This window comes from Nesoenas mayeri (genome assembly GCF_963082525.1).
Source record: "Nesoenas mayeri genome assembly, chromosome: 1".
Lineage (NCBI taxonomy): Eukaryota > Metazoa > Chordata > Aves > Columbiformes > Columbidae > Nesoenas > Nesoenas mayeri.
In genome coordinates, this window is record NC_137541.1 from 84,989,741 (window position 1) to 85,013,945 (window position 24,205).

Genomic DNA, 24,205 nt, shown 5'->3' on the forward strand with positions numbered 1-24,205 from the left:
GAACACGCACACTCGGTTGTTTACCAAAATATAGGCAGACGCCTTTTACCACGTCGTTTAGCATGCAGAGGGGTACGTCTGTTCCGAAGAGACAACGGAAACGCGTGTGCACGCATAGAAGAAAAACCCGACCACGTGCCTTTTTGTGTGAACATGAAACAGCCGTCTATACACTCGCAGACACGCGAACGTGCATCAATGCAGTCACACAGCCACCAGCTTTTGAGCACAGGCTCTGCTGGTTTTGGCACTCTTCAGGCACACTCCTGAAAGCCGCGCACGCTGCTGTTCAGACGCTAAATGGCGTCTTCGGAAACATTTCTCCGGTCGATCTACAGCTCTGATTTCTTCTCGTGTTACTGAGAAATGTCAGCGCAGAGAATCCGTCTCTGTCGAGCACACGTCAATCCCTCTTCGGTTTTCCCCTCTAGACTCTGCCTTGATGATTTCCCTGGTCTCTCTTCACTGGAGCAGTCATGGCTGTGCTGTGTTACACACAGGCACAGCCAAAGCACACCAAGTGTCGAGAGGCACACTCCGCTGAGCTCAACACTAGCACAGATGCACACGTGCGATGAAATCAGCTCACATGCTTGTGGAGAGAAAGACATGGACCCACACGCGTGCAGAGCGACGGATAGATACAGCAGGCGCTAACGAGCACAGACTGACTTACACGCAGACTGTCCCCACACCAACAGGGACCGCTCTGCAAGTATCCTAGACATTGATTATCGAATCAACCACACTGACCTGTGCCAAACTCCCAGACACTTACACGCAAGACACAATCTCTGACAAGCACACAAGTGTTTGCTCTCAGCTATAGATCAGGGACAATCCTGCGCAGTGCGCCCTGTTGCTCTTTCGCTTTAAGGCATGGTGTGTTTCGTTTCTCTTCTGGTGTCTCAATCTGACCCACAGTGGCAGCAGAGAATAATTTTATTTGACTGTGCGAATGTAAGTTTGTTTCACAATAATAGGGGTCAGTATTGTTTCAGTCTCTTTCTGTGGGGTAGCCTGTCCTTTTGGTAGTTCTAAAATACGGTTTGTGTTTCTCAGAAGAATGCCAAATAAAGTAGCTCCTTTGAGGATTCCTGGTTTAGCTTCATAGCTTTTAGCGAGCATGTTCATCAGCAGAAACATTGTGCTGCTTCAGGCAGTGCATTTGTTTTGGGAAGATGTGATGCCCCACTATCAGTGATTTCTTAAAATCACCTTTGATAATATTGATGTACCAAGGTACTGTTACTGATATATTTTCATTTCTTTCCACTTCCTCATCTCTGTCCTGCCTTATCTATGGTGTGGTATGGATTTGCTCAGGTTTCGGGGAGGCTTGGGTGTCACTAGATGTCAAACGGGCACTGAGTCAGTGTATACAAATTTCCGAGGCAAGGAGATCATGTTTCATATGTCTACAAAGCTGCCCTTCACAGAGGGAGATTCCCAGCAGGTATTGGAAGGGGAACTAAGGAATTCAGTTGTGTGGCTAAGAGGGGAGGGGCATTCAATGTGGGGCTAGTTAGAGGGGCGAATGCCTAATTGCATAACAATGGGAATTATAGCTGGAGTAATGGTAAAATTAATTGATGAGGGGTTTGGTTCAACAGATGGACTGAAGATGTTAAATAGACTGGTATTTAAGGGCCCATTGTACTGTTCTACTCTTTTTCACCTGCCTTCTCACTTTATTATTTTTCTGTCTCTAGCTTCAGCGGAAGCGTCACATTGGGAATGACATTGTAGCCATCATCTTCCAGGATGAAAGCACACTTTTTGTCCCTGATATGATTGCTTCTAATTTCCTACACGCTTATGTGGTAGTTCAGCTCACTCATGACACAACTGGGGACACTTTCTACAAGGTGAACAGAGCCAATAGATTCCTCTGTACTGATTTGCTGATATTGATCCTTGAAGTGGAAACCTGTTCTTGGGCTTTTGGAAGAGGTGCGGATTCAGCCAGCTGTCATCCTAACAGCTCTGCTTGCACTTTTAGCAAACTTGATCAATATGGAATATTAATGGTATTTATTTCTTTGCATCAATTTTCAGTGAAAGGCAATAATTAGATCTATTACCAGTAGACCTAGAAATCCAGTAGCTGCCACCATCTCTCCTTGCCCTTCACACACTCTCTGTTCTCTGACCAGGAGTCTCCAGTCTGCTATGCTGTTCTCTATTCTATAGGTTCACATAGGTCCTCCCTATTTAGTGTGGTTGCTGCTATTTAGCAATCTCTGTTCATGTTTGTTGAGTATTCAGATTTCATAAATACATTTTTATCTGGATGGGGCTAGGAGGTGAGGCTGACAAAGACCAAGATTCTGGAATGCAAGTGTTTTACTGCAGGACTGCTTAGTGCCTCTACCTAGCAAACAGAAAATGAAAGAGTAATTCAATCAATTTATTAAGAATCTACACATGGAACTAGAATATACTTGTATGTTTTTCAAAGGGGCTGATGAATTTCTGAAGCTTAAAGCTTGGGAATTGAAGCAGGACAAATTCAGATTTTTTGTTGTTGTTGTTGTTTACATCAAAGAGCACAAGGAAAAATTTATGCCATTTTGGGGGATGTATTGCTTGCATCATATAAGTCAGGTAAAACTCATTCACCTAACTGAAAGCTATGTCTGCATTGCTCATGCTGCAGAGCACAGCGCTGAGAGGTTGCCCTGCCGGAGACTGCAGCTCAGATGCAGCTGGTTGGCCTAATCTATGGAATTCAAACCAGCTACATCTGCTTCAGGGGATCCCAGAACAGGATTCCCATCTGTCAGGGAAGTGCTACCTGTTTGGGCCCTCCAGTTGAAAGAAGCTCTACTAGAAAACCAATTCCCTGTCTGCAGCTTTTGCACACAGCTCTTTCACTGTAACATGACTCTGTATGGATGCCTATGTAACTTTATGCTCAACTTTCAGTCATGCTGAGAGAGAAGAAAATATACAGAAGCTCGGGTTCTGTGATGTTTCTATTGTAGAAACATTTTAATCAAAGTGCTATGTCTCGTATTATGTAGAAATGTTGATTTGGTCCTTATGCCTTGGAAATCTACAAGAACACCGAGAATATAAAAATTTGGACAGGATACCCATCTCTTTTCCCACCAACAAGTGTGCTGGGAGTGGAGTAACCACCTTCTATTGTTCCTTGTGCTATGGGGAGCCTGGTATATATGATAGCTTCATATTGATCAGGGACATAGCACAAGGAACATTGATAGCTTCATGTTGATGAGGGGCATAGGGTCCTAGTTCTTGTCTTGCTTTCTGTTTTATAGGGCACAGAAATTTACTGGATTTCATTTAATGACATGAGAAAGAGCTGGGGAAGGTTACCGTTTGTCTTGTCTCTTCCTACTATTGTTTTCATCTTTCCCTGTCTGCAATGCCATTGTTTTGGTTACTGTAATAGGGTTGCCTGTATCATTTAATGAAATAGTCCCAGTCAGGACCCTAGAGCCAATGCAGGATTTTCTGTAAAGGCTTTTCAAAAGGGCGTTTAACTCATTCTGCCTTGAGAGTATTCTAGTACTTAAGAGACTGAAGGAAAATTTTTTTCCATCCATTTTCCCATTTACTTAAGCTTTAGTGCCTTGTGGTTAAATTGGAATATTAATGGCATTTATTTATTTGAATCAATTTTTGCAATGAGAAAATTAAAATCATAGAATGTCCTGAGTTGGAAGGGACCCACAGGGATCATCGAGTCCATCTCCTCCTGTTCCTGCATATGACAACCCCACAGTTCACATTGTATGCCTGATGGCACTGTCTAGTCTTTTCTTGAATATTGACAGGCTGTGACACCTCCCTCGGGAGCCTGTTCCAATGCTCCACTACCCTCTGGGTGAAGAACCTTTTCCTCATGTCCAACCTGAACCTCCTCTGGCACATCTTCCTGCTGTTCCCTTGGGTTCTGTCATTGGTCACCAGAGAGAAGAGATCAGTGCCTGCCCCTCCTTCTCCCCTTGTGAGGAAGCTGTAGAGCCTCCCCTCTGTTCTGTCCCAACAGATGGGATGAGGGATGAGTTAACTCTGAATGCGACACACGCCCTGACTCAACAGATGAGACCAGGTGTGAGTTAACTGTCGGTTAATTCTGTGCGGTTATGTGAAGTGAATGACAGACAATCACTCCAGGGGTCCAATTCAGTTATGAGTTTTACTAAAAGTATGTGTTGGAATACTAGTTACAGCAAATAGTGGCTTTGCAAAAATAGTTTATGATATCACAGAACTTATCAATACATTAACAGCAAGAGTCCTACTACGAGCCATGTATTGGCAACCATTAGTAGCTATAATATGGGACTTAGAAGAATCCAACAGCAGAGCTTAAGATAATGTTACTCTTATATGTTCAAAAGGAAGAGAGAGAGAAAAAGAGTGGTACAGAGGGAAGGAAAACTAAGGTGTAAGAGAAAGAGAGTAATATATCACCATTCACAGAAGGAGAGACAAAGAAATGGGGGTATAGAAAAAAGGAGAGGCGGAAAGAGCAGAGAGAAAGGAAGAAAAAAACAGATGAGGGATCCAGTCACTCTTAGGGCTCCACAGCGTGGATGATGAGATGTGTGTATGCCCTCCGGTGTCCCGCAGCGAGGATGCTGGGGTTTGTAGTTTAGGAGGGCAGCATCCTCCGATGTCTAGTCTAGTTCCCGTGGTGAGGCTGGTGGGCTGAGGGTCCTCAGGATGGTGGATTCCCTATCAGTGCTGTTTTAAGCGAGCTTTTTTTATAGCCCTCCGAGTAGAGAAGAGTCTGCGGGGGAAAGGGGTGACTGCGAAAGATCGACAAGTCTCGACAAATCCGGGGCCATGTTGAAGGGTCTGAGCTTTTCCCCTTTGTTTGCCAAGCTGTGCATATCAGAAGATGGAGCTATGTACCCTCCAGCTCATCCCCCACCTCCAGTATTGGCCAGCTGGCCTGGGCTGTGGCTTGTTAGCTTGTTGTTGATATGTAAATCGCAGTTCACCCTATACTGAATGTGTCATCTCCTGTGGCTGGATGAACTAGTTTCGCTACAATGTTTTCAGCCATGATCCTTATCAATACACAACACCCTCCTCCAGGCTGAACAAACCAAGTGACTTTAGCTGCTCCTCATATGGCTTCCCCTCCAAACCCTTCACCAACTTTGTAGCCCTCTTCTGGACACTCTCCAGTATCTTTTTTTATACCGTGGTGCCCAGAACTGCACACAGTGCTCCAAGTGAGGCCACATCAGTGCAGAGGAGAGCGGGACAATCACTTCCCTGGTCCAGCTGGCAATGCTGTGCTTGATGCAACCCAGGACATGGTTGGCCCTCTTGGCAGCCAGGACACACTGGTGGCTCATGTTCAACTTGCTGTTGACCAGAACCCTCAGATGCCTCTCCACGGAACTGCTCTCCAGTATCTTGTTCCCCAGTCTGTATGTACAGCCAGGGCTGCGGTGCCCCAGGTGCAATATCTGGCACTTGCCCTTGTTGAATTTCATGCAGTTGGTGATTGCCCATTTCTCCAATTTGCTCAGATCACTCTGCAGGGCCTCTCTGCATCTGAGAGTGTCAACAGCTCCTCCCAGTTTAGTGTCATTGGCTAACTTAGTATTCCCTCAAGTCCTGTGTCCAAGTCATTTATGAAGACATTGAACAGCACTGGCCCTAAGATGGATCCCTGAGGAACCCCACTAGTGACTGGTCACCACCTGACATAACCCCACTTACTAGAACCCTCTGAGCCCAGCCCATCAGCCAATTACTCACCCACAAGTGTTTTTCCAGCTGTATGCTGGACATCTTGTCCAGGAGGATGCTGTGAGAGACAGTATCAAAGGCTTTACTGAAATCCAAAAAGATCACATCGACAGGCTTCCCTTGGTAAACTAGGTGGGTAACCTTGTCGTAGCAAGAAATTAAGTTTGTTAAGCAGGACTGTGTTGTCATTCAGATGTTTTTCAGTAACTTCTAGAATAATCTTCTCCATAATTTTGCGAGGCACAGATATGATGCTGACATGCCTGACAAAATGCAAGGCAGGATTTTAACTGGTAGATATCTATTGGGAGGGTGTGAGAGGCCTTGTAATTAAGGGTGCTGGCCTATGATGTGAGAAATCTGAACTACCACATCAAACTTGGCAAAAAAAAGCCTGTGAAATATTCTTAATTGCTGTGTGTATCTGGTAAGATAGCTGTGTATAATTACAAGTAAATGGTGTGAAGAGCCAACTGACTATATAAAAACTTCATTACAGTTACTTTTTTGGCATTGATATGTCGGGTAGGAGCACGGTTAAAAAGAAAAGAAAGACAAAAAACCACATGGATATCCTTATCTCTTGCTGAGAAAGTGCTTTTGTATGTGTACCATATGTGTCTCAGAGAGGTGGTGTCACTGAGATACTCTCCTCACTGTGCAGTGTAGTTCCACTGAAAATTCTCTGTCAAAAAAAAGAAAAAAAAAAGATCACTATAATCACATTGACAGAGGTTCTTCTAGTGGAGGTAAATCTTGCCGGCTGAATAGAAACTTTTTTTTTTTTTTTCCAAATATACTGCTTGTTATTAAAGATTTCTAAAAACCAATTCACTTTATTGGTTTTGTTGCTTTTACTGTGTGCACATCTAGCTGACTGAATTTCTGGAAGATAAATCAGCACATTTATTCACTGAGTTCAGAAAGAGCTGGATGCATGGGATAACATATTTGAGTTCTTTTCGATATGTGAATTATTCAGGAGGGATCAGATATACCATAGTAGTCTGAAGGCTTTGATAGTCTCACTTGTGTTATGATACTTATTTTTTCCCCCTTATATTTTTTCAGGTTTCAGTCACAGCCCGAGATGACGTCCCCTTCTTTGGACCCCCTCTGCCAAATCCAGCCATATTTAGAAAGGCTTGTTTCTCTTGTCCACTGTTAGATGGCAGGGTAATATGGTAATATGGTCCCCTTCTTTGGACCCCCTCTGCCAAATCCAGCCATATTTAGAAAGGTTTGTTTCTCTTGTCCACTGTTAGATGGCAGGGTAATATGGTACATACCCTGGAGTTCTGAGTCAGTGTTGTCAGTCTGGCTACATGACTTTGGAGGTCTAAAGAGCAGAAAGGCAGAGCTTTTCTCATGTGATATTTTTATTATTGTTTTCATTTCTAGTCTAGTCTTCATCCTGTTTTGCAGAGTGCAGAGTTTCGTGAATTCCTTTTGGCCAAGCTCATCAATGCTGAGTACAGCTGCTATCGAGCTGATAAATTTGCTAAATTAGAGGTGGGTCTATTACCTTGTTGTTTGCATTAAAAATTATAAAATTATATTACTGCCAGATTAAGAAAATACAGTATAACTTTTTACTTCTTATTTTGTGTTGCTTAAAAAAGGAAGATGAAATGTTATGATACTTGGCTATGTGATACTTCCTTCGTATTTCACAGCAGGTGTGATAGAATATGAACAGGTACCTCCTAATGTAAAGATCTAATCCTCAAGTAAGAGTGGGAATATGATGCATGCATTTTGCTGGAGGAAATTCTGTTTTAGCTGAAACTCAGTATTGTGCTGCAGGATGTGTACTGATCTCACTGATTTTGGTTCAAGGTACTAAAATTCTGTTCCACACTCTGCTGCTTACCTGATCTAGAAAAAAATGCCCTCAATTCATGCCTCTTTTTCATCACCTGTAAAAAAAGTACCGGTGTCCTTTATGACTTGCTTTAGAAAGAGTTTAAAATGGCTAGGTACTATTGTAATATGTTCCATAAAATCTAAACCACTAAAACCACATCTAAAACCACTTCATACTGTTTAAAATAATCTTCATGATGTTTGGTTTTGTTTTTGTTTTTTTAAGACAGACGTGAGACATTGCAAAAACAGGAAAAATAATCCCTCCGCCCCCAATAATAGTTGTGTTTTCATTCCTAATGTTGACGCAGAAAAGAACTCGGAGTGCCCTCTTGGAGAGCCTTTTTGAGGAGCTGCAGCTTCGCAGCCGCAGTATGATGGGGTTGCCCATAGGGGAGGATGACAAGATAGAGAATGGCAGTGGGAGCTTCCTTGAGAATTTCAAGGTGAGCCATAGTGGATTGATTCCTTTACCCAGTTGCTCATAATTTTCTCAAGCTCATTGTGTGTCCCTCCAAGGAATATTCACCCTGCTGGTCAGCTGTGCTTAGGGTGAGACAGAAGAAGTCTTTCAATCCAGCAGCCTTTCTCTAGAGCATCTTCAACTGTCCTTTGCCATATGTCTCAAGAAAAAATTTTCCCCTTCCTGTGCGCCTTTCTACAGAGCTACAGTGTGGCTTAGGGTGGAATTCCTTATTGTCCCTAAGAAATGAAATTCTTTATGCTTCATGCTGTCGTCTAATGTTAGACGAGGTGTCACTCCATGACTTACAGAAAAAGGAATGAGTGTTTGCAAGAGGAACAGTAATACCTAGTAGCAAGCAGCTTTCAGTTCCTACAGCATATCTCTTTCACTTAATTTTCCTCATAACTGAAATATTTGCAAGAGCCACTGCAAGAGCGTTTCTAATGTATCTGTGAGTGTACCATCTAGAGAAACTGTGATGCTTTACTTACTCTCTAAAAGCCAGAGATAATTTACTTTCTTTTGTTCAGTGTAGATTACACTTTGTTCTTTTTCTTTTTCTTTTTTTTTTTTTTTTTAATCAGGTGGCAGAACTTATTTTAAAAGTGATCAAGATGATACGAGATAGGAAAGTTTTTGTACAAACCGGAAAACTGAGTTTTGAACTGAGAATCTTATATCATTTTCCTATCTACTTTTCCTCTCCCACTTCTGTGGAAGTGCCTCACCACTTCTTTTGTGTAAGTTAGCTGTCTGGACAGAGAAATACATTATTTCTTCAGATGACCATGGTGGGCTAGTTAGAGTTGTTAAGGGCTGTCAAACTAATCCATTTACATATAGTTATATGTGTAGCTTTGGTCAGAACTGGGATGCTTTGATGAAGTGTGTTTTTACATACAATCAGTCTATCCTGCCTTTGCTGCTAAACAGGAATTTCCTACCCATCTGGGTCTTACACTAATTATCCCAAAATGTCCTTTTCTGACTTATAGCAGATGCTGTGATTTGCATGTCATGTAGACATATGACCTTTGCAGAAGGCTGGAAAAGGCTGAGTAAACTCAAAAATAGCTTTTCCAGATGCTGCAGACTTTAGTATGGCTCCTTTCCCTTTGGAACCAACACCCAAGTTCATGCAAGACTGAACCTTACAGTCTTGAACAGGAGTTTGATTTTCTGTTTTGTAGCCTGTACTGGGTAAGAATTCTTCAGATTATGCTGTCTTATCCAATCTGCTGAGATACTGGTAGGGAATCTCTATTTTTTGCAACAGGAAAAGGGAAGTGAAAGTAGAGAATAAACTTGAGGAAGAGATCTCCACTGGCAGTGAGCTCCATGAATTGGCTAGGACCAAAAATGGGTAATATCTAAGATGCTGTCTTCTAGGAATTAGGATTTCTGTGGTTTTGGTGCTGGTTTATCACACCTTTCCACCCAAACTGTGGTACTTTTCCTACTGCTCTACTGTGTGCAGGTCTATATGTGTATCTGTGTTTGTTTGTTTCCCTGCTTCCCCACTGTTCAGCGGGTGATTAGAGGCCGCAGCCAGAGCCTGGATACCATGGGGATATCCATGAGAAAGCAGCAGCCAGCCACCCTGCCCAGCCGCCCAGCTACACCTGGCCTTGCCCTCAGCCAGAGTGTCACCGAGGGCCCTAAGGCCATTGCTGCGGTAAGGTATTTGAGTGGGCTGTAAGAAGAAACCTGGCATACCTTTGTGAGCCATCCATACATTCTTAGTTCTCTTTCCCTATTAGTTTGTCCTTTTGTCTTTCTGTGAATGTCTTTCTGTTGTACAATCCCATCTCACAAGTGGTGACAGCACGTGTTGCAATCTGTTTTGTCTGTGCCTATCTCTAGCCTCAGTTCATGTGTAAACTAGAGCTGAGATTGATGCAGACTGGGAGGAGAAAGCCAAACATGATTCTGCATCAGATATCTATCCTGGATTAGATCCTGTATGTTACCATACCTTAAAAAAATGCATGTACTGTGGTTTGACTAGAATGGTGCTGTATTCTCATATGGCAAGAGCTGAGAATATAAAGACACTAGATCTGTTCCATTTTCTTCAATTTCACCAATCAGATTCTTTTCTGTAATATAAACAGGTGTGCAATGCTTATTCAAGGTGCGTTTTTGCTGTAAACATAATTTGTATGTTGGGAACAAATAGCAGAGTTAATAAAGTTTGGGGTGAGAAAGAGTGAATATTTCTAGTCACTATCAAAGGCTTTCTTATTTGATAAGGATACCAAACGTATGTGATCAGTGTGAGCATAACAAATCCATGACAAATGTTACCAGAAAAGGATCCATGTTTCTGATACTGGAATTATGGTCACTTTGGCCAAAGTGCATCTAGCTGATTATGGTCTTTGCACTAGTGATGTCAGTATACAGGCAAACTACAAAAACACATCTCTGAGTAAGCCAAGAAGGTTCCTTTCAGTATGGAAATTTATTGGTGACAGTTTCCTCAGTTGTATGCATTCCTTATGTCAGCACAACTAATTCACAGCGTAGTAATGATGAGTTTGCTGCCTCCTTCTCTCCTTTAACTTCTATTTTTCTCTGCCTTCCTGATTCTGCCTCTCCTTCTCTCATCACATGGGGATACCTCCCTTCCTGAGCCTCTTTCTCTGTATAGTGGCTGTGTATCTTGTTCTGACTTTGTTTCTGTATCTTTCAGTCTCTTTCTTGTACCACCTTTGTAAGCCCTAGATTATGTTTCTCACTGACAGAAAGTACTCCTTGCACCAGTGGAGCTGAGCTGTTCTATTGTATTGCAAAGCAAAGGAGAGGATCTGGATCCACATTGCAAACTCTCTTCCATGCTTTCAGTTCTCCACAGTGTTTCCCGTCATGTTTCCCGCTCTCTTTTCTGTCACACTTTCCTTTTTTCTAGTCTTTTGCCTTGCCTGGTAGGAGCCCCTCACGTACTCGAGCTAGCTGGTTCCATGGGTGACGGAGTAGTGCCATTGGCATTGAGAACATATGGGAGGAAAAGAGGTATGAGCCGTGGGAAGATGAGACAAAGACAGAAAAAAAAAAAAAACATAGAAGGAGATGAGAAAGGGGAGATAGAAAGGCATGTATAAGGACAGAAAGGTAATTGACAGGAATGAGTATGGAAATGGAAATGGTTGGAATGGGAAGAAAAGCCTCATTATGAGTTAATGGAGAAATGGACAATTGACAGAAACAAACAAAACAAAAAGGGCTCTTTGTAAAGGAGAATAATCAATATGAGTGGAAGAAGGGAGGAAATGGGTGGAGGAACATAGTAATGTCACTCTTAAATATTGTGCAATATGTTCCAGGACTCCTGGTTCTCCTGTTCTGTATTCATCACTTTCAGATAACAATCAGATTAAAGGCTTCTATTTGGCAAGGGAGAATTGGGTGCTTGGTTGGTTGTTTGGTTTTGTGTCAAAAAGTTCAAATAGACAAAACTTCTGATACCTTGAAAAAAAAGGATTTTTTAAAAAAAGCTTTAAGTCAAAACAAATTAGATGGTGTGAGAAATACTTAAAGGGTAACATACAGGTTCAAGGAGTGATTTGGCATATTTGACAGAATTTTAACCATTCAAAAGTTGTCTGTTGGTCACAAGAGATTTAGTTAAATCAAATTTGTCTCAGTTCTTGCTGAGGCTCCTTTTCAAGATTATACAGAGTTTCAGAAGTCACATGAGTGCTCTGCATCTAATATACATTTTTTCCAGGTGCAAGAATTCCAGGGGACAGCTTACAGACTCAGCGTAAAAGGGGGAAAAAAGCTATCTTTAATGTGGAAAACAGTGATTTCACAACAGGAAGAATTACTACATTTTCCCTTCTAGGTATTCCCTTGGACCTTTCTTTAATGAGATGCCTAGGACCTAATCTGAATAAAAATAGTATAGAATACAGTATAGAACCTTCTTTGAGAAAAATTAAATCTGAGACAACTTCCATGTAACAGTCTAAGCCAACACAGTAGCCATAGCTCCTCACTACTTTGAATAGTTTTGTACCTTATGCAGCTGCACCTGCCAACCCATTACATTGTGTACAACATTATTCACTATCCCCTTAAAAGATCTGTAAAAGTTTTCTACAATAAGGAAAATCCCTAGATTTCTTTTCTTTCTGTTTTGTTTTTGTTTGGTTGGTTTTTGTTTTGGTTTGGTTTTTCCCCTGGCCTTTGCTAGGAGGGAATTGGTAAGTTATTTGGTTTATTTAGCTTTCCTTTTGTTTATTTGTAATCGTATTATAGATATGAGGAACAGTGAGCCTTATCTTGTGTTCTGTGAAAAACTATTTGGTTGATTCTTGAAGGTGCAGTTTAACCAGCAACTGGTCTGTTCTAATGGTTCAATGCCACTGAAAAGCAGTCCCACTAACTCTTTCAACTACCCAATCCTGTCCTATTCCTTGTGATGGCTCAGATGTTCAGTGAACTCTTCATGGAACTGATTCAGCCCATTAATCTAACAGAAAAAGTATCAACTTTCACTGGATTGTCTGCCAGGTTCTGCCATGAACTGGTTCATGGATGAGTCTGATGGGTACCTGGGCTGATGGGAAGTACACTCAGCAAGAATGGGGGAGACTGGAGCAGTCTCTCTGGCAGAAGAGAGATTAACACACTGTGTGTGACTTCACCCTGAAGCTGTAGTTTAATGGTATGCAGGCTCTGACAGCAGAGCTGACCCAGGAGGAACTTTGTGAGCTCCATCACTGAAGCCACAAAACTCACCCAAAAAAACCCTGAGTTTTCCAATCCTTAATTAAACATGCCCCACTTTTCAGTTACTTACACAGACAGCTTGCTTCAGAAGTATCTTGACAAGTACTAGTAGCAACAAAACTATTGTAACCCTCCTGAAACAGAAATTTGCTGGACCCTTTTTCTTTGTGCAATAAATACATTAACTCTCTAATCAATCCTAAAACTTTCTAAGACCAATGAAATGGGGAGGGTAGAAGAAAAAGAGGAAGAATTAAAAGAGAGTACAGAAATTAATTTTAACTTTTATATCAATTCAAAAGGAGCTTAAAGCTGGCCATTTCTAATATATTGCCCTCAACAGGTCACATGTGAGGAACCTACTCTTCTCAACACAACTGTACTTTCATATGTATATGAAAGATCCAGCTTTGTAATTGTGGCTGGTAAGAAAGTGTTAGAATAGATAGTAGTTAACTCTGACCATGGGGTACAGCTGGTTTCTATTTTTTCCCAACAGAGGCACTGCAGAGAGGATACAGAAGATGCTGGATAGTCCAGGAACTTTCTTTGACCTGAAGTCTGATGGATCCTCCCGTCCCAGCTCTCCAGAATTCCCCAGGAGGATAAGCAAGTGAGTTGAAAATAATTTTAGTATTTGAAATACACTCAGTGTGTCTGGTATTGACTTAAGCATGGTGCATGTCTTGCTCTCTTGGAGGATTTACTAAGATTGCCCACACCAGGCATTGCAGTATCTTAAAAGTTGTATGTCTGGCCATGGAACAGTAATTCAAGCATGCAAGTAAGTAAGTCAGCTTTCTTAAACAGCCAGTGAATAAAGATTGAACCATTTAAAGGTGATTTGGCTGTATCTTTACTGTAATGTTAGTTTGCATCCAACAGGATACACAAAGCCCTAGCAGTTCAGTTGTCCATGCTTACTCATGTATTTTTTTCCTCTGTAGTTTGCTCTGGGTTGATTTTGGAGCTTCATGGAGAAGCTTGGACAAGGGTTTGTTGGAATGTTGAGTTGTGTTCAAGTTCTGCCCCTTCAAGCAGGATTCACGCTGCTGCTCCAAACCAGTCTGAACTACTAGTCTGTTTTCAGTCCCCCTAAAGTGTTACAGTGGGGTCTCATGTGTTGCACCTAAGTTTCATCGCTAAAGTACGCCATACCATACCTAGTGTACTCCTGCAAAATACTTCACGTGGTAGTCTGCAAAATAGTTCTTCAGTTTCTGGTGGTCAAAAACTATATAAAAATGTACTTTCCTGGTAGTGCATCTTTGCTATTGCTAAGCTGCATTATGCTGGGATGTGATCCTATCTAGGATACTTCAGGACTTAATGGAAACTATACATTTACATTTACAAGATTCCAGAGCAGCCTGTCTCTAAATCCAGGACTGCAGCTGACTTTCTGGAACAGCTTGCCACACCTGATTTTTTTCATGAGAACTTGGATGAGACCTGTGGCAAAAAGGGCACTGAGTACTTTGTAGTAAGGCATGTCCCTTTCTCAGGACTGGGGCTGCTCTAGGAAACTTTCGGGAAATGCTCTAGAGCCAGGCCTCTGTGTTGCTCCAGGTGCCAAGTCTGATAAGGAAGGGCCTTCCTTCCAGGTAGATCCAAAGCTCCATAAGAATTGCAGGCTGGTGACTATCTGCAGTAGTTCAGCTGTGCGACTACCCAAAATGTTGTCACAGCCAAGGTGCAGAGTTCTGGTAAATATGTTTTTGTGATACTAGTTTTTGGTTTAGGTGGGTGTCCAAAATTTTGGTGGAGGATGAGAGCACAGCTAGGAGATATAGACCATTTAAGATGCTAGCTCTGGCAGCAAACGATAAGAGAGAATGCAGGACATGGAATCACTGATTGGTCAGCAACTCCTTCCAGCCTTACCACATTATTCTACCTCCCCATCCTCATACTGCCTGGGACCTTGTTAATGAATTAGAAGTTCACACGTGAAGGACTCTTGCTCTGATTAGGCAGATGAAGTAACCTTGCATAATCAGCAAGAATTCTGCCTAGTAAGAAAACATCTCATAATTTGGTTAGTCCTGGTTAGCATACTGTAGAATGTGTGCATGTCCTGGAAGAAAATGATGAAGCTTTCTTGACATCTGTTCCTGATTTCTACATTTGATGGCGGGCTTCATCCACTTCCCAGCCCCCAGTGTCTATTCATCAGCTGAGGTGAACCAGATGCAATGGCTGTTTCAAATTGATATGACATGCTTTCAGAGAGCAAACATACCATGGGATTTCACTGACAATACTTGCATGAATATTGTTTATGCACATGAGGCATGACCTGTACGATTTGGCAGTCTATTTCTGTCACCAGGATTCTCTCTGAGCATCTTTTTTCCAGTCCTGGATCCAAAACCACTTGTACAATCACCAGAAGAAGTCTTTTCACAGTTGTGGTAGTTTAGCTCTTTCCTGGACAGTTTGTTTACAAGGTGGGATGTAACATGGAGTTTAGTACAACTGGTGATTAGCCAGAGTTAGAGTTGTAATTTCAGAGTTAGGGACCAGCCCATGTACAAGTCATAGCTTCTGCATCATAGCTGGGACAGGGAATCAAGGACATGGAATTCCACCACATAGAGCGCACTATTTTCACCAAAACAGTATTAGCACATTATTGCAGTAACAGTCTAGGAGTTTAATTCTAACAGGCTATCTCAAAGATAGTTCTACTGAAATAGTATTGTTCATTAATTGTGAAGCCACAAATCAGGATTGTGATATAGGCATATTTCTAATGCAAAAAGAGTTCCAGCTGGTTCTAGAGCAATTTCTGCAGCCCATATTAAAAATGTCATCCCTGGCAGTATGTCAATCAATCCGCTCCTGGTTCTCCCCAGGGAGTAGTGTCACAGGAAATTTCTCTGTCACAAAAATGTTCAGCATGTTGCTGCTGGTCTTAAATAATAATTACAGATTCTAGACTGAATCAAACCCTTAGTCCATGTTGTGCTAAAACCAAGCTGGAAATAATGTAAAGGGAACACAGATTAATTCTTTTACAGTAGCGCTCTCTTTCCTCACATGCTGATTGCCAACACACCATTCTGCAGTGATTAGCTTGCAGTCCATGAAACTGCATTGTTCAGTTGGGCTTCTCTACCACGTGCAGGGACAATTACCCTTAGTTTTTCTGCTTTACTGTCCAGGTAGGCTTCCAAATAATCCTTCTTCCCATGGGACAGACTTAAAAGAATGAACCCCGCCTAAGTAACCACATAGCAAACCTCCTCAGGATCAGATGGCTTTCTGGGTTGCATCTGAAAAATCAAGCACTGTACTGTGTACACCCAAATCCTAGGAAAAGTTTTTTTGTGTTTTCCATCCTTAGACTCATCTGAGTAGGGACATCAAGCCAATCAAGCGCGGACCAGATGCTTCTCTGTCATTGGTTACCTACTGAAGATACTGGCAAGACTTTTGGGGTGAAATGAGAGCCTTGGCTAAGAGGAGCATGAACTTACTTAGAGGACCTCAAGGACTGTGGAGAGACCAAGTGGCACCATGTAATGCTCCACTGGCAGTTCCAGGAGCAGGAGTCCTGGGAAAGGGACGTGTCCAGATAACTTCTATTGGAGCATTTTGGCTCTAGCCCATTCCCATTGCCCAGTTAGCAGCCATTGAAACAGCCTCTACTAGTGATGAGGGAAAGAGGCTGCTGCTGAGTGCCTCTCCTTCTCTTCCCCTCCCCTCTTCTCAGATGAGCCAGAAGAGAACAGCTTGGCCTGCAGAAGGCAAGAGCAGACAAACATCTTTCCACCTCTGTCTCTGCTGTCTTTGGATGACATAGGTCAGTAGGTGAGGATGGAGAAACCTGCTGAGGAAGGGTGCTGAGAAGGAGATACTTTGTAAAAATCTGGGCTCTAACTCACTTAAATTCATGTTATTGATTTGCTCTGCCAATAGAGAAGCGTGTTGGTCTTCATTTCCTCCAAAATATATTTCCTAACCTCCTGAGGAAATACCTTTGGCCTATATTGGCCCTGTCTTTACTGTTCTCCCTGTTGCATGCTGGCATGTGATATGCCTGGGACTTTAGGTTTCATTACTGCTTGTAGGTCAAGACTGGCCACATTTTGCAGTGTTTCTGAAGGAATAAACATATTTAGTATCTTAAAGGTGTCTTATCTTTCTTGCCTCTCCTAGCTTTTTTGGGTTTCTTAACATTTTTAAGCACTCATCTCTCTCTTATTGGTTGATCTCTTCTGCAGGCAGTGAGTATTTCACCATAAATGTTAGGTTTACATGCACAGTGCACCTTCCATCATGTGAGCTTATCAGCCTCATGAACTGCTCTTTCTCCTAGATGACTGTAAGCAGTGGATCCCAAATTCTGAGCTGGGAGAAGCTGACCTAAAGGGTCCTTTTTGACAGATATGAAACATGGTATATATCATGGCTATCTCAGTGACCATGACATTTGAGAGAGTGGCAGTCAAGTGATCCAATAGATTTTGCTTTGAATGTTCCTATTGTAATGGCCCTGTGGGAGCTAAAAGTCTAGTGGGATGGACCTACAGGAGCCTGGCTACTGGCAGCTGTGCACATACAAAATCACCAGGAAGGGCATCCTCACCTAGGTATGTTCCTATCTGTAAGCAGGAGGACCTTTCTGACATGTCTGTGCAAGAGCTTGACACTCAATCCTAATGGCTTGGCACTGAGACATCCTAAAATAATGCAGATCTCAGTAATTTGTTTGTGCCTTCCCATTGCTTCCTTGAATTTTCTTAGTTAATAATTCTATAATACTGGTTAATGTCTCTAAGTTTTCCTTACTCCTCCTGTTAAAACTGTCTGGAAACATAGCAGTAACAATTCATAAGCTCTATGACATGGAAAGTGTGCTTTTATTGCTTCCTTGTACTGTCTGGAATTTCACCAGACCAAACACAATAGGCTGAGAGTGGATGTGGGTGGCCGAGGCTGGGTAGTGCCTTGCCTTTATACTCAGTTTAACACCTCAACATGTTGTATTTAGGCTTCTAAAATCTCTAATCTCCAAAGTGAAGGCATCTGTTGATTTTAATGAATGTCTAGAGGTTAACAGTGCTTAAATGCAGGTGGTTTGACTCACTCTGCTTGAAGACACTTAGGTCTGTGACTTAAAAATTCAGTCTTGTCCTTTGATTATAGTTATCCAGCATGGAAACAAGAAGTGGTGTTTCTACTAAATGAAGTAGCAACTAGAAATTAAGGAATGCAAGCCAGTTCACCAGAATTGGAAAAACTAGCTGTGGATGAATAATTTCCTGTTGCTGACTACTATATGATAAAGTTATGTCACAAAAAGTGCAAGCCTATGTGTAACAATAAGCCTGATAATGTTGAATGCTTACATTTCACAGAATGCTCAGGAGTCAGACTTCAGGATACTGCGTGATGCAGCCATTCTCACGTTCTTCATCCAGTGTAAGCAGTTGCTGTAGTAGTTTGAGGGAAAATGAAACATCTGAGGAAGAGGAGAATGACAGGGTGGGTGTATGAACTCTAACAGGCTACCCTCCCTGATTTTACCAAGTGCTTTATTAAAACACGTCTTCTTTGCCCTCTCCAGGAGCTGAGGTGCTCTCTTAAGGGCCTTCCAAAACAGGATTCAAAGGTTCAGACTATGTGGCTGGATGACAGTGACTGCACACCCAGTACTTCCAGCTCACCAGGTAAAAAAGAAAGAAAGAAAAACAGAAAAAATCCTCTGGTTATGCTTCTAGAAACATATGTGATGTTGAGCTACAATCATTTTGGAAAATCTTTCGTATGCCATCCTTGAGATTTGGGAAAGCATAGGTAGATAATAGGCTGAGAGAAATGGGAGAGAAGCCAGCATGCAAATCCTAATGGGGAATGGAGAATGGGAAGTGTGTTCCAGTAGCATGAATAAATATTGCTGTACACACTGCAGAAGGAGCTACAGTAGATTGCAAAGAATGAGTGTGTTCCTGTGTGAGTGTGTTCATGTGTTTCTATGGAGAACAAGCAAGAACAGAACAAGCAAGGGCTCAGTTAGCTTTAATTTTCTTAGGACAGTCTCAAGATGATATTCGAAAGAAATTACAGAAACTGGAGGGGGCACAATTACGAGATCTGGATGTTATGTTAGAAACAGCCTGGAAAGTTAATAATAAGAGAGAAAAGGAACAGTCAAGGCATTATCAGCAAGACCTGTTGTCCAAGGACAAGGTGGGGGAGTAGGAACAGGAGTCCGTGGTAGATGAATTAGAAACGGTCAAGGGCGTGGTTTTTGGAATGTTCAGGGAATTCCTTTGGGACCTGTTGTAAAGCTTGGTTCAAATCAATGTGCTTATTGTAAGCAGCAAGGACACTGGAAAAACGAATGCCCAAACTGTCCCGGTTCCATGAGTTGGGTACCAAATGCAGTAGGAAATGCAGTACAAACTATGGTGCTGGGGGAGTATAGTAATGACAGCTGACTATATGAAAGCACAAAAATGGATACCCAGAATAAGGAGCCCTTAGTGACGGTACAAGTGGGAGACCAGGATGTGAGATTTTTTGTGGACACAGGGGCTACCTATTCTGTGCTAAATTCCTTACAGGGAACAGTAGGTCATAAAACGACAACGATTGTTGGTGCCACAGGGCAGGAAGAAGTACGGCCATTCCTACAACCCTTAGATTTGTGTTTTGGAGGAAAGGAATTAACCCACAAGTTCTTATATGTTCCAGACTGTCCAGTTTCCCTTTTAGGACGGGATTTATTGACCACATTGGATGCCGTAATAACATTTGAGGATGGAAACCTGGTAATGAAAATTCCAGAATCTAAGGTAGGACAAATTCTGTTATTAAAAGAAAACCTGGTAGTGAAAATACCACAAGCAGTGGAGGAGGCTGTGATGGACTGACATACCTGGGAAATCAAAACCAGCCCAGCCTGTAAAAGTGGAACTGAAGGAAGATGCCAAGCCAGTACAGTTGAGGCAGTACCCACTGAAACTAGAAGCTAGGTTAGGAATAGTACCTCTAATTGAAAAATTCTTGAAATACGGTATTCTAGAGGAATGTGAATCAGAATATAATACTCCAATTTTTCCAGTAAAGAAACCTGATGGTAGTTATCAATTAGTCCAAGATTTGCGGGCTGTAAACCAGATCACTAAGGACATTTATCCGGTAGTTGCAAATCCATATACCTTGTTAACATCTGTGAAAGAGAAATATAAATGGTTTACTGTACTTGATTTAAAAGATGCCTTCTTCTGCATACCCCTTGACCATGAAAGCAAAAATTCCCATTGCCTTTGAATGGGAAAATCCACACAATGGGAGGAAAACTCAATTAACCTGGACACGCCTTCCACAAGGGTTCAAGAATAGCCCAACCATCTTTGGAAATCAACTAGCCAAGGAACTCGAGGAATGGACTACAAAAGGTCATATCATGATCCCTCGACAATGGTATTTGTTGCTACAATATGTAGATGATATTCTGATTGCGACTATGGGAAAAAGGATAGAAGTGTTTGTATCCCATATGGTGACAACAGTATTGGAACAAAAGGGGGGCCATTGGCTTTCCTCAAGCAGAATGATGAAATACCAGGTAATTCTGACAGAACAAGATGATGTTGTTCTAAAAATTACTAACCTAATGAATCCTGCGGAGTTTTTGGGTGCAGGTACTGAAGAAGGAGATCTGGAACATGATTGTGTGGAAGTCATCGAATACACCCATGCAAGTCGTCCTGATTTGAGAGACACCCCGCTGGCAGAAACTGACTGGGAACTCTTTACTGATGGCAGTAGCTTTGTGGAAAGTGGAGTACGGTATGCAGGATATGCGATCACTACTGTCAAGACAGTAATTGAGGCCAAACCCTTACCACCAAACACCTCAGCACAAAAAGCGGAATTAATCGCCTTGACTAGGGCATTGGAACTCAGTGAGAACAAGAAAGGTAACATATGGACTGACTCAAAATATGCTTTCGGAGTTGTTCATGTGCATGGAGCCTTTGGAAAGAGTGGGGACTGCTCTCTTCACAAGGAACAAACATTAAATACCAGAAGGAAATACTGAACTTGATTAATGCCATTCAGAAACCATCACAAGTTGCTATAATGCACTGTAAAGCTCATCAAAGTGGAACATTGAAAATTATTGGGGGAAATCAGCTTGCTGATCAAACAGCTCGGTCGGTGGCACGGCAAGTGAGAACAATGGTGGGTCTTGTCTCCCAGAAGGTAAGAGCAATTGATTTATTACCTTCAGAGCCACCTAAATATTCCATAGAAGATGAAAAACTTGTAAGTCTAGTAAGAGCCAGCAAGAATAATTCTGGGTGGTATGTAACCACCAATGGACAAGTTGTGGTGCCAAGCACTATTATGAGAGGAATACTTCAGACAGAACACCAGAAGTGTCACTGGGGTGCAGAAGCATTGGTAACTTATCTAAGGAAACAAATTATCTCGGTCCAGATGTTAACAATGGCAAAGTCTATTACAGCTAAGTGTGAAATTTGCTTGAAAAATAATCCTCTAGTAAAAAGAAAAATAGAAATGGGGAAAATTAAGACAGGCATGCAACCCGGGGATTATTGGCAAATAGATTACACGGAACTCCCCAGAACTCGTGGATATAGATATCTACTCGTTGTGGTGTATACCTTTTCTGGATGGCCAGAAGCCTTCCCTTGTCACACCAACCAAGCAAAAGAAACTGTGAAATGGTTATTAAAAGAAATAATCCCTAGATTTGGGGTACCAATAGGAATATCATCCGATAGGGGGCCCCATTTTGTGGCACAACTGATAAAGGAGGTTAGCAGATGTTTAGGGATTCATTGGCATCTGCATACTCCCGGGAGGTTTTCTCGGTAAGGACCAGCTGATTGTTTCCAGGGTTTAAGGTGTTTAGGTGCAGAGGGTTCTGTTTCCGAAGGTGCAAGACACGACACATCCAATTCTAAAGCGTTACTGCTACTGTTTTCTATAGCCATACACGTGCCCTCCGGTGGCCACTGTACTTCACTAGGCAGGTCATATTCAGGCCACCGGCGAGTACAATATTCAGTTAATTTCTTTTTACTCATTGATTGTCCGAATCCACCCTCCTTCCAATGTTTCAACAGGCAATCTAATGGTGACATCTTTGTATTGCACGTATCAACACAGAAGGATATAGATAACTAACACAGAAAGATAACACAGGTAACTTTACCAGAACAACAGTAAACACGGATCAAATCACCAGTTTCAACAGTAAATACAGATTAAATCACCAGAACTACAGACCAGGTGCTGAGCAGCACTAATAACCAGACCAGGTGCACACAAATTACCAGACCAGACCAGATGCCGAGCCCGCAGAGGTTTCCCTCTGTCTGACGGACGGCTGCCTAGGCAATACCCCGGGAGCTCCCTGCCCAACCGAGCGTGGCTTTCGCTGCGTCTGACCGGCAGGCTACCAGATGCCTGACCAGCAGGCTACCAGACCAAAACCAGACCAGGTGGGTAGCCAATAATCCAGATAAAACACCTTCTTACCAGTCAGAGGTCCGTCATGAGCAGCAGAGGGTCAGTCGCATCCGATGCACTCCCCAAGAATACCTCGGTGCTAGCCGGAGCAGGATCGAGACGTGACCCACCTCAGCAGCCCACGAGGTCCCACCTGGGTCGCCAAAATGTTAGCAATAAGGACACATAACCACAGGCGTAGTTATATGCGGTGCTTTATTTCAGCGCTGGGAAACCAGGGGTTCACACCCAAAGCTGGCTTCCCTGCTCAGTTTAAGTTACACAGTATTTATACAGTCCATTCACATACATATTCGTATATTCATTAAGATACGTAACGGTTACTCAACATTGATTGCAACATCGATTGCAACATCTTGGAACTATTTTGATCATGTGCAGTGTCCTCTGGTGGTCTTTCAGGGAGTCTTCAGGATGAAGTAAGTAGTCTTCATCACTTCTGTCCCTTTCACCTTTGGGTACTGCACAGGCGAGCTACTTCTATAGCTAGATAACTGCTGACTTGCTCAACCTCCGGAGATACTGCATGTACTTCTCCTCACTCTATGCGTATTTAGGCTAAGATAAAGCTAGGTCGTTAAGATAAGAGTATACTCGAACACGATATGCTTGAACATCCTTTCAGGGACAGTTTACAAAACTGATTCATCATTTCAGGAACGTTTTGTAAAACTGGTTCTGTTACTAACACACACATAGGATTCCTCACCGAAAAACACGCAGAAGCCTTTCCACAAGCATCTAGGTATATGCGCCCATACGTGCACGCATACGCAGCTAGAGAAAAGCACCTACCTTTTCATGCACACTTCTGCAAGCACGCCCTCTCACTTCTACTTACAGGAGGACGTACGAGAAACGCACTTTCATGCTGGAGGGTAAACACGTCTGTTTAAGATGGAGACACTGCACACACGTACACATGGCTTCACATTTGGAGGGTACCCCCAGATATGCTCCTGTTTTGGGATCAAACTGTGTGTGAATGAAGTTGTGCTTATAAATACTCGTCTGTCCACGTGCGTGTGCCTGGTTGTGGGTTCCATTCATGTTTAAGCTTAAATGAGTGTACAGCTGTGGTGTTTGTTGGAACGCTTCTGCATCTCTCCAGTTGTACAGTCCTGCATTTCTCATGTGGACAGACGCAAGGGAGCTCTGCTAGGAAAGAATCAGCGACAGACATAGGCAGAACTGAACGCTGAGCCATGGTACTTCTCATCCATGGCAAATGCTTCACAGTCACCTGAGGAAAGACACTTAGCAATCAACCTACAGGAGAAACGGAACAGAACATGTCATAACAAGAAAGTGCAACAGAGCATCTCTTCACAAGCTTGTCCCTGATCTACAGCTGAAGGCAAACACTTGTGTGCTTGTGTGAGAGGCAGTGTCTTTCCTGTCACCGTCTGGTAGTTTTGCACAGTCACAGGTGCTGGCACGACTGTCAACGTCTAGGATACCTGCAGACTTGACCCAGTGCTTGTGGAGACAGTGTCCCTGAAAGTCTCTGTGTGCCTTAGCGCCTGCTGAATCCAGCCATTTCTCAACCCGCATGTGAGTCCCTCTTTCTCTCCACACACATGGGTGTTTATTTCGTCTCCTGTGTGCATCTGCACTGGTGTTGTGCTCAAGTGAATGTGTCTGCTGACACTTTGTGTGTGTTGGTTGTGCCTGTGTGCAACAGAACAATCATGACACCTCAAGTGAACAGAGAAAACGGGAATCATCTAGGTAGAGGAGACAAAGGCAGAACAAGGCAGGATTGAAATGTGTTTATGTAGACGCTTTCCCTGTGCTGACTTTTCACAGTTATACCAGAAAAAAATCCGAGAGGTAGCCCTACCCGAGAAACGCTTCCAAAGAGGTCATTTA

The 24,205-nt window shown here is 42.6% G+C and overlaps 1 protein-coding gene and 1 pseudogene across 2 annotated transcripts in view; both read left to right on the forward strand.

Annotated features, from left to right (window-relative positions):
* Positions 1-19,406, forward strand: part of LOC308041820 (rap1 GTPase-activating protein 1-like) — a gene marked incomplete at both ends in the record, with an annotated part of 270,379 nt that extends 250,973 nt beyond the window's left edge. Inside the window, 3 exons of the mRNA XM_080346748.1 lie at positions 18,181-18,307; positions 18,390-18,492; positions 19,390-19,406. Coding sequence (XP_080202874.1) covers positions 18,181-18,307; positions 18,390-18,492; positions 19,390-19,406 — 247 coding nt within the window. The remainder of the gene's footprint in view (positions 1-18,180; positions 18,308-18,389; positions 18,493-19,389) is intronic.
* Positions 1,313-13,431, forward strand: LOC308047822 (rap1 GTPase-activating protein 1-like; annotated as a pseudogene). Its single transcript has 8 exons — positions 1,313-1,456; positions 1,713-1,868; positions 6,817-6,888; positions 7,171-7,257; positions 7,923-8,057; positions 9,606-9,752; positions 10,989-11,092; positions 13,314-13,431. The product of its transcript is annotated as a rap1 GTPase-activating protein 1-like (transcript).
* Positions 19,407-24,205: the final 4,799 nt, after the last annotated feature.